Genomic DNA, 11128 nt, shown 5'->3' on the forward strand with positions numbered 1-11128 from the left:
CCAGGCCTCAGGGAATTCAAGGAAATTCATTTGTATATACGTTGGAGTCTGAGTGTGAACATTACTGAGCTCTGGGGCCATATGTTGAGAACACGGTTGTATTAGTCCATTTTCTGTTGCTTATAACAGAATACTTGGAACTGGGTAATTTATAAAGAGAAACAAAACTTATCGTTTACAGTTTCTGAGGCTGGGAAGTCCAGAATCGATCTGGTGGTGGCAACAGTGACCCTAGAGGTCTCACACTGCAAGATGGTGGAAGCAGAGAGAGACAGACTCCCCTCTTCTTTTAAAGCTCTCATCCACGCCCCTGACCACCATTTTTAATCTCTTCACTACCTCATATTCTACAATCCAGTCACCCCTTCAAGGCTCCACCTTTCAATTACCATAGTAGGATTTCCCACTCCCTTAACTGTCACAGTGGGGGCCAAGTTTCTAATACACAAAACTTGGGGAACACAATTCAAGCTTCAGTGAGTTTTGGGGGACATAATTCAGTCCACTACAATGGTCCTCATCCTGTTTCCTGTTCTGTGCAAGAATGCAGACAGGTATGATAGGTTCACTGTGGTCTCCAACCTGAAGGAAGTGGTGCAGCCCAGCTTCTCCATGGCCATTTTCTGTCCTCTGTGGGACATGATGCGATGTTAGGTTCTCCTGGTCTGCCCACAGGGGAGTACACCCACAGGGGAGCATTGGAGCGCAGCATCCCTGGTGGGCTGGGGAGAAAGGAGTATGCGTCCCCTGTGTGCTCTTGGCCACTGCAGCTGCAGGCATGTCAGAGTGAGCAGCTCAGAGAATACCCCTCTTTCTTCTGGAGAAACATTCTGGGTAATGCACCTTGGTTTGGGGTTGTATAGCTATAAGTGAGAATGCCAGATGTGACACTGTTGGGTAGGGTAGGTAGGTAAATTGAGCTATTTCCTCATCTGTTAAGTAGAACTAATAACGTCTAACTTGTTTTAAAGAGTAAATAGGATTTACATATGTACACATATGTAAATAAAAGTACAGAACCTGGCATGGTAGGTGCCTAATAAGTGTTAGTTTCCTTTTTATGTTACTTTGTTCCCCCATTTACAGAAGAACAGATGTTCCCTGAATGCCTGGATTCCTGTTGCACACAATGCCCTTTGTCCTGGTGACCTCTGAGTTGCTGGCCGGGCCGCCCCTGCTCTTTGTGCATCTCTGCTGTGGTAGGCTGGCTAGGTGGGCCTGCTCCCCTTCCTACCCTTGTTCTTTCCCTGTCAGGTGCCATTGCATTTGCAGCTAAAGGTCCTTTTCATTTCCACCTCAGTGGATAACCACCACCAGAGACTTTCTTCCTGACTTCTTCTCCTTGACTCCGTGTTCTGGGTTTTGTGTTTCATTTTCATGATGTTTCACTTGTTGCCAAGCCTTTTAGCTTTTTTCTCTGCCTGCTCTGTTCTTGTAAAAGTGAGGGTTTCCAAGTCTGCTTTTGAGGAGGAGCTACTGAGAATTCTCATACTCAGCAGAGCAGGGCGGTTGCTCCAACTGCACAGTTGCTGGGTAGAGTAGAAAGGTGGTGTACTGCTTCACGTCACTTTCTCTTGGGCTTTGGCATGCCTGGGGTTGGAGTTTGGGTAGTTACACAGGTAAGACACACCACTTCACTAGCTGAATGTTTGTCACTTAGCCAGGCTTTAGGATTCCATAGAAATAAACAGTTTTATTTAGTTTTGTTTAAAGGCATTGCAACAATGTTTTCTGTTTGCATTTTTTTCCAATGTAAATATACATATAGTACTGTAGATATTTTAAGTAACATATGGATGTTAGTGAACTAGCCTAGGATAATAATGACATTAGTGATATGTGCCTTGTACTATATTAAGGAATTATTTTATTTCATTTTTATCCACCGAGGTAGGTTTTATTATTATCTCCATTTTTATAGATGAAGAACCTAGGTTAAGTAATTTGCCTAAGATCATACTGCTTTTAGAATCCTGATATTTCACCAAAGAGCTTTAACCACTGTGTTTCACTGCCTGTACATTATTTTGACATTATTTAAATATCTTTTCAATGGAAAAATAAATTCTGAGTTCTAAAGCAACAATTTACGAGTAAAGGTTTAGAGCACAACCTATTTTAGTGTGGTAAACAAATATCAATCAAAGGCGCTTAAATGGAATGTTAATAGGCACTTTGCATGTTTAAAGCAAAAGTCACTAAACTTTTTGTGTCAAGGCCAAACATATTTTAGGCTTTAGGCTCACCCATTAGGCTTTGTGGGCCACATATGGTCTCTGTCACATATTGTTTGTTTTTGTATAATCCTTTAAAAATATAAAAGCCATGCTTAGCTCACAGACTGAATAAAAACAGGTCATTTCTGTGATTCCCTCCTCCCTACCGCCACCATCCATATGCCCGTCTTACCTGCAGCACACCCACCTCGACACAAGCCTTTCCCCACCATCTCTGGCTTGGACTTGTGCAGTAGCCTCCATTTCCTTGCTTTTATTCTTGCCTCCCTAAACACATTTCTTGTGGCAGTGGTCAGGGTGTCTGTGGGAAAACATAAATTGATATCGCTTTTCTGTTCTCCTTCACACCTGCCCCCCCCCCCCCCCCCCCCCAAGTACTAGCTTCCTTTTGCTTTTAGGCTAAAGTCCTGACGATGGCCTGCCAGGCCCCAAGTGATCTGGCTTCTTCCATCCTCTCTGATCTATCTCCACTCCCTTTGTCTTTCTCCTCACTCTGCCCCCAGCTTTATTCTGTGGTTGTACTAGCTTCCTCCCTGGTGGGTTTTCACATTGCCACACCCTCCCCTATCAAAGGGCCTTCCACACGTTTCCTCTTCTTGGAACACCCTTTCCCCAATACTTTGCGCCTGTGATATGTTCTTTAGGTTTGAACCCAGTGGCTGCCTTGGAGAGTTCTTCTCAGCCGTTCTGCAGTCTGTTGTGGTGCACTACGTGTTCCCTCTTTCTTCCCAGTAGAGCGCTAGCTCCCTGAGAGCAGAGACATCATTGTCGTCATGCTGTACCTCCCGGGTACCTAGTCGTCACTCACATATTTGATAAACGAATACATTACTCATAGAATTTTACTGGGCTGATCCTGTGGCGCACTCGGGAGAGTGCGGCGCTGGGAGCGCAGCGACGCTCCCGCCGCGGGTTTGGATCCTTTATAGGAATGCCCGGTGCACTCACTGGCTGAGTGCCAGTCACGAAAAAGACACACACACACACACACAAAAGAATTTTACTGTAAGAGAATTACCTTGCCTAGCTGCCCATCCAGAACTTGAACCCTCTCAACAGTATGGCCAATCTAGAGACAGTACAGTCTTGTACTTTGGAGGATCAAGGACAGTGCCAGTAGCATCTCTGAACAATTTGCTGTTAGGCCACTATTTTTCCTCATGATCTGCACCTTCCCCTTGGAGCCTGACATAATTTCCGTGTGTCTTCCACAGGCCATTTGTTCACAGACTAAGGCTGCTTTCATGTGCCTCCAAGTCTTTGTCTTGAGGTTGACAAACCTGTTTCCTCAAGTGGCCTTCAGAAGACCTGGGAAGGAATGACAGCTAATTTGTAAATGTGTCCTTTATATTAAGTAAGTCTCAAAGGTGCCCGTTCTGTCAGAGCCTCATGGTGCACTTTGGGAAACTAACAGTGCTTTGTTAATTAGCATTCTCCCTCACTAGGTGACCTTTTAATAAGAGCTTACTATCGACCAGGGTCTCTACTGAGCACAGCCCACGCATTGAATCCTGTGTTATCTCTTTATTGGTGTGAGTTCTGCCATACTGTAGGGCTGAGGACATAGCCTAGAAAGGGCGCCTGACTTTCCCACGGTTGCAGAGCTGCCCAGTGGTGAGTCTGAGGTGTGACTAAAGGTGTTCTTACTCGTGTGCTCTATTGCCTCTTCACACCTCAGGATGATTTTTAAATTTTATAACAGTCACTGAGTTGAAAAGTCTAAATAGTTCAAAAGAAGGTAACTAGAGGGGGTTGATGATGACTTTCTCTTATTGTACCCCATTAAATCTAAGGGTGTCATAAAATGGCGAGCGTGCCACCTGATAGATTGCTTTTGAGTACCTAGAATAAAGACAAGGTATACCCTTGCTAAGGTATTATAGGATGTGGTATGATCACTTATAACTGTGTATCATTTCCTAGGTAGTTTATTTTGTCATTTGCCTTCATATTAAATACGATAAAAGCATTATTTGTGACCTTTGGGACTTCTTTTTTAACAATACAATTCAGTAATTTTTTTTTTTTTTTAAGGAAATGTGTGTGTAATTGTAGGTAAATGTGAAGTATGTTTATATAAACATATCTTAAATTTATCAGGTACTGGAGAAGAAGATGACTATGTCGATGATTTTAATAGGTAAGAAAAACAGTTGGGCAAATATATAAATATAGGTTTGTAAACACTTTCTGAACATAGACAAGTGTAATAAAATTACATTGTGCTTATTTTAGTGTATTTGGTTCTCCTGTTCATATTGATTGAAGGTGAATAAAAGATAGTAATTCCAAAATTAAATTTTAATTTTATGTTAGAATATGGATGGACATCTGTATTATGTTCAGGAAATTTGGTAAGAATATGTAAAAAAGTAACATTGAAGAATTGACTCGGTTGTTTAGAAGCAGTTCAGTTACTGTGTTATAAGTGCTCTGTTTCTCCTCTTTGCATCTCTCTGGTAGAAATTGTCTGTGTTCAACTTTTAAAAATTGCCCTCTCAAATTATTTTTCAGATTTAGATGACATTTCTTAATATTTTGTTTTAGAGAACTTTCTTATATACATAAAGATAATCTGTGAATTGACTACTAATGTGGAAGTAATATTTGTTGTAGGTTTGAATTATTCTAAATTATATTCCTGAGAATTTTATTTAATTAACTTTTTTTTCTAATTGGAAATTTTGCATTTACTTGTTAACAGAATAATTTATTATACAGTTTTTTGAGAGAGAGCATGACGTAGATGAAATTTTAAAAGTTTGGATTTGCTTTTTGCCATTGTCACCATGTGCTTGGTTCAAAGTCACCATGATGAACCTTAGTTTTCTCATCTGTTCAATTGACTTGACTGCTGCTGCTAAATATGTATGAAATGAATGATATTTAATATTATATTTTACTTTTAAAGGATTAAAATAAGTATATGAAAGTTTGAAGAATGGTAGTTACTCTCTTTAAATGTTTATTTTCAGAGTTCTTTTTTTTCTCCCAAAATTAGTACCAGCCATCGTTCAGAAAAAAGTGAGATAAGTATTGGTGAAGAGATTGAAGAAGACCTTTCTGTGGACATAGATGACATCAATACCAGTGATAAAGTATGAGTTATGCGTACGTTATACATATAGAGTGCTATTTTTGCCTATTTGTTGATTTCCTATAAAGCTTCAAGAATTGAAACTAATTAATTGAAAAACAGTTGAAAATTGTGAAAAGTTTATGACAGAGTTAATCTGGTCCAAGTGTATACACAATGTCTTTAATGGGTATGTGAGATTGTGATTGTCGCTCACTTTGGTACATAAGTGCTTCTGAACTGTCTGAGGATTGTTAGCAGGGCACTGGGATTGTGATGGGTTAATGGAGGCCACCGTGGATCAGGACAAGTCAGAACTGACCACTCTGGTTTTGTAGATAGAAGTGAGCATATATTGACTGTGACCATGGGATGAAGCAGAGGCCAGAATGCAGAGTGTGTGGTCATCTCAGGGTTAGTCGTGACATTTGAACAGGCAGGTCAGGGAAAAGCTAGAAAACCCTGGGACACAAGACAGCAAAGACGTGGTGTTCAGAGTATAAAATCAGGAGTTCATATTTGAGATCCAAATTTGACCTTTCTTTGTCAGCAGAGAACAGAATATACTCAGATGATGAGCTGTAGCATCTCAGGCTTTTATGTTACTGTCCACATAAAGCTTTGTCCACAGCACAGATGAGACTGCCTTTCGTGGCGTGGGCTGCCAGAGCTGGAAGGTGACTGTTGCTTTCCAGAACAAGTGCTGTGACTATCTCATGGGGAGAAGGCCTTTGAGAGAGAGAGAGCATTTTACAATGGAACAATGCAATCTACATCAGGAAAACCTGGGTTTGCCTTCTTATTCTTTTATGTATTATTTTTTCTTAGTCAAGCTTTAACCTTTGATCCTCAGTTTCTGTATTCATAAGTTGGAAGTGTTAATGTCTACCTACTAGGATTGTTTTGAAGGTTAAGTGATAATATGTAAAGGACCCTCTCTAAGTCCTGACACATTAAAGACTTATAATAATTTGTCTTTCTCTTACCTTTTGACTCTGTGTCATCCTCAGAGGCCTAAAAACATTGCTTTAAAGTTATACCAAATAAACTACAGTGGGGTTATTTAAACAGTTAAATTTTTTGCTACAGCAAATATAGAGTTCAACCATTAGCTCAGCCTCTTGGCATTATCACAGATTTCAAAATAGGGATAAGAAGGTAGAGGGCTTTTGAATAAATGACTGATTAGTTATGGTTTGTGAATTTGAGTGGGCAGAAGAGGAGCTGCAGTATAGATCTGACATTGGGGGTCTTGGACTGCTTCCAGGTGGGCACCCGTCAAGGGGACTGGGCTTTCTTGGGGCTGTTTCTCATTGGGTTATATTCCTTCTGGGTTTTTTGGCGCATCATATGCTCTCTAGGAATTTTCACTCAAGAGCTTAACTTTATATAATAGTGCCACTTATTAACAACTTTTTCATAGAATGAACTTTGGGCGGTCATTTTTCTTCATCAGCTAGCATTTTTGAGAGACTTCTGTGCAGGGAATTGGTATTAGGCCCCTGGGAATACAGCAGTATTTGTATTCTTTGCTGTAATGGACCTTTTAGCCAAGGTGAGCAAAACCAGTATCTGTAAAGCACCTACCATTTAGAAAGCATAATGCTAGCAATGTGGGATGTGAGAAAGGAGATAGCACCATGGAATGGCCAGGTTTTGTAAGTTCATCAGTTCTGAGTTTGAGTCCTAGGGCTGCTACTCATCACTCACAAATTTGACTAAGTTATTTAATTTGGGGGGACATGGCTTTCTCCTATCTGTTTTGCAAGGGAGTGGTGCTGTGAAAATTAGTCGTGGTGGGTAAAGCGTGCAATGTAGTACCCTCAATAAATGGTAGCTGGTAGTGTGATCTGTGGCAATAATAGACTGTTCTCCTCAAGTTCATACAGGATCAGAGAGAAAAGTCAGAAATAGATAAAAATCAAGGTAGAAAGTGACAAATGCTATGAAATGCCTGCTATTCACGGGCTTTGAAAATTCAGAAGCAGGAGCTAATACTTGACCTGGATTTTGAAAGGTGACTCTGATTTGGTTCTACGTGTGTTGGGGAGGAGCATTGTTAGCAATGTGCTGTGTGAACCAAGGGTAGCATGGGAGGTTGTGGAACATGTCAGTGCAACTCTGATTCCAGAGCTCCCCTAGAGGATACAAAGTGATGAGAGGAGCGGGGTTGTTTGAAGATGACTTCGGACTGGAAATCACAGAGGATGGATCAGGAGCAGAGGCCTAGGGGAGGGAGGTCTGCACAGGAGCCAGCACAAGCTAAGGCATAGGTAGATGCTCAAGAACACCGGTAGTGTGCATCCCAGGTTTCTGTTAGTGCACAGCAAACTAATTCAGCAAACACACGAACACTTATACTTCGTAAAGCTGTTCAAAGTCTTTTAAAAGTTTGTTGCTGTTGATTTTTATTAAGTTTGCTACCATAGAGATCTTTCATTTCCTTTTCAGGGATCAAAATGTATCATATAAATATTTTTGTGACATGAAAAATCAATTATTTGTATGGTTTTGAACTGATGGTTACTTTGATTTCTAATTCTAAAAACTAATGAAACATGAAAGCCTTTATTAAATAGCCATTTATTTCTGGTTAGCCTTTGTTCATCCAGTTTTCTTTCTTGGTAACCACTTTAAATTGGGCTCCTCTGTAAGTTTTTGGTTGTTACTATGGTCTTTTTTTTTTTTTTTTTGCCGTAAATCAAAACTAACTAAAAAATCTCAGATAACTGAGTTATCTAGATTAAGAAAGACCCTTTTCTATCTACTGTTTTTCCTCTATTCACTTTTGTTTATAGTTTAGAATTAGTATTAATATAGTATTTGTTTTGCAAGTAAAATAGAGCACCTTACTGGTTTCATTGATTGATCATTGTGGGAGGAGAAAATATAGTCCCAAGATATCAGAATGTATTCTACAGTCTATTTGCAGGCTTTCTGACATTTTCAGTTTTTGTGTAAACTGGATTTGGTTTGAATGTATAAGACTTTAGTTAAGGTTTCTAATAATTTCTTTGTGACAGGACTACTTTTGGACCAAGAGGGAGGAAGAGGGCTTACTAACTTAAAAGGGTTTTACTCCTAACTTACATTTCTCTATATCCATAGAATAACAAAATGGGAAGATACAAAGGGGGCAGATGAACAGATAAATAAGAGAGTACATGTCACAAAATCTCAAGATGGAACTGTATCATTTCTGCAAGATGTCCCCTTCTTGTATTGTAGCTCTGGTGTTGGCAGGCTTTTTCTCTAAAAGGCCACGTAGTAAATATTTTAGGCTTTGCAGGGCATGTGGTTTTTGTAGTAACTATCCACTTTGTCACTGTGTTGAGGAAGCAGCTTAGGTGATTCTTATGTGAGTGGATATGGTCTGTCCATTGGTCTAGCCGCAGTGTGGCAGCCAGGTTATCCAAACAAGGGTGAGTCCAGACGAGGCTGAGAAGGTTGGGATCTCTCCTTCCTCACCTGTCAGCAGGACCTCCCCACCTGTATTTTTTATATTCTGGAACCTGTATCTTGATCATGGTTTTTCCTTATTTTAGAGATAATGTTTTCTCAGCCCCCGCCATGCTTAAATATCTATATCCTTTCTCCATCATCATCTAGAGAAGTTTATAGAAATGAATGTGTGTATTTTGGCTAATAGAGGTTAACTTTGTAGTTTACTTTCTAGTTTAGACAGAATGGCAGTCACCCATTCCCATAGCACTCGGGAACAGAGGGTGGGAGGCCAAAGATTGATGGCCTGTCTGCCTGCCTGTTTCACACTAGCCTCCAGAAGGAGGAGCAGTGTTAAGGGTCTCATGCCACACTTTAAGTTTGATATTATAAACTTAACATTATACACCATCATATAAAAACCAAGAAATAATAGTTTTTAAATAAGAATATTACACATTTTAATGAATTTCAATAAGATTTAATATGGGTAAGTTACACTTTTGGGGAGTTGGCAATTCATAGAGTGATATTTTCTATGAACAGAATCACACATTGGGACTATGTACAAGTAAGGAAGTTTCATAAATTTCCATTGATTTCTGTTTCTTAGATTAAGTGGGAATAATGTCTAGGATGTTGTTTTATTAATTTTTGCTTGAACTATTTGAGAGTATAATCAGTATAAAACGAACTTGGAAGACTTTGCAATAATTTATTAGCCATATGATTTTAGGCCTGTCATTTCTCAGTACTTCAGTTTTTCCACTTATTTAATGAGGTTTAAATAAAGTGAAGTTCATAGAGTATAAAATACTATTTGAATTATAGCACTGTGATTTTTACATTACTTAAGACTACTTGCATTCTGATACTAATTTTTTTCTCTCTTTTGAACAACAAAGCTTGATGACCTCACGCAAGACTTGACTGTGTCCCAGCTCAGTGATGTTGCAGATTATCTGGAAGATGTTGCATAGATGTGAAGAAGAAAATATTCTAGTTAACAAAGGACTGATCAGTTCCAATTTTTTTTTCCCCCAAACAATCACTCTTTGCTGGGCTGACTGCTCCCTATTGGTGCCTTGCATTTCAAAAAGACTGCAGATATTTTTAAAAATTAACTTTTCATTTTACTAAGCAAAATACTCCCTGTTTGAGCCTGTGTGTGGAAGATTCAATACTCTTAATTGGGTTTAATGATACATGTCTCTTGGAAATTGGTTGTCTGTGCTCAAGTTCATTACAGGGAGGGAACCCATGAAACCATCAGTGTTAAGAGCACAATGAATAGTGTCAATAAAGCCATGGGTTTGCACAACTCTGTGTGTGTGTGGCTGCTGGTACACGGTGACCTCTGGAAACTGTGGCTTTAGCCATCTGGAATCACAGCTTGTCCACTGTAGGATGTTTTGATGTTAGGTGGCTCTACACATAGTTGGCAAAATGACCTGGTAAATTTGTAATACCTGAAGCATTATAAGTTAAATTTGATGTGTCTACTTTATTTTGTATTTCCTTCCATTTGGAAGGTTTGTTAGACCATTAAGGTTATATTAACTCTTGTGTGTGCTGTTTAGTTTTGCTTGTTTTAAAGAAATCTAGAAGTGGTTATGACTTTTAATTCATGGAATTGTCAATAACACTTAACTTTTGCAATCACCAGTCCTCCTGTAGTCTGTGTAATCAGCTTTAGTCGTAGGTTGTCTTAGGTAATATATTGTTTGTAAAGATGCCTTGAAACATATTAAATACCAAAATGCATCTGAAACCATTAAGCATTGCCCTTATTTCAGATCTGTAAGTTGATTATATTAAAATCCAAATTGGAATGAAATAGTAGTAATGGCCTAAGACCATATTCATTTTGACAAGCTTTATATATACTGTTCATAATTTCATTGTAACCCTTTAAAAATAGAGCCGGTAATAGAATTTCTGGCAGTCTCATTTATACTGTTATGCATTGTGTTGCTAATATGTAGGTCACTGACATTTACAGTACTGAAATATTTAAAAATGTGAAACTAGGGGGAAAAATGCAATTGAAAGTGATGCATGCATATTCATATAAATATAAGTAAAGCTATGATTATGTTAAGTTTTTGTACTTTTTAATTTCAATTAAATTATGGCTTTTACTAAAAGTTACCTTTATTAATAGAGCAAGTTAGATATAAGTTGTTGATCTCAGAAACTGAATAGACTCAATGCCAGTTTTTCCTTTCATATTAGCCCAAATGTTAAAAATATTTGTTGGGCCCTAAAATGTAGAGGAAATGAAAATGTAAGGATTAAGGCTATATAACATTATAATCTGGCTTTTTAAAATTTAAGTGAAACAGAGCCATAAACATCAAGAGGAAGTAGGACA

At 38.8% G+C, this 11128-nt stretch overlaps 1 protein-coding gene across 5 annotated transcripts in view; it reads left to right on the forward strand.

Annotated features, from left to right (window-relative positions):
* The window catches only part of CEP43 (centrosomal protein 43), a 37122-nt gene extending 27047 nt beyond the window's left edge, over positions 1-10075 (forward strand). For 4 of the 5 annotated variants that reach the window (XM_063097431.1, XM_063097432.1, XM_063097435.1 and 1 more), the window contains 3 exons: positions 4338-4377; positions 5239-5335; positions 9660-10075. In XM_063097431.1, coding sequence (XP_062953501.1) covers positions 4338-4377; positions 5239-5335; positions 9660-9734 — 212 coding nt within the window. In that variant the 3' untranslated portion in view covers positions 9735-10075. Of the gene's footprint in view, positions 1-4337; positions 4378-5238; positions 5349-9659 lie in introns of all 5 variants that reach the window. The other variant, XM_063097433.1, reaches the window with a different exon arrangement.
* The last annotated feature ends 1053 nt before the right edge of the window (positions 10076-11128 follow it).

This window comes from Cynocephalus volans, chromosome 5, assembly GCF_027409185.1.
Source record: "Cynocephalus volans isolate mCynVol1 chromosome 5, mCynVol1.pri, whole genome shotgun sequence".
Lineage (NCBI taxonomy): Eukaryota > Metazoa > Chordata > Mammalia > Dermoptera > Cynocephalidae > Cynocephalus > Cynocephalus volans.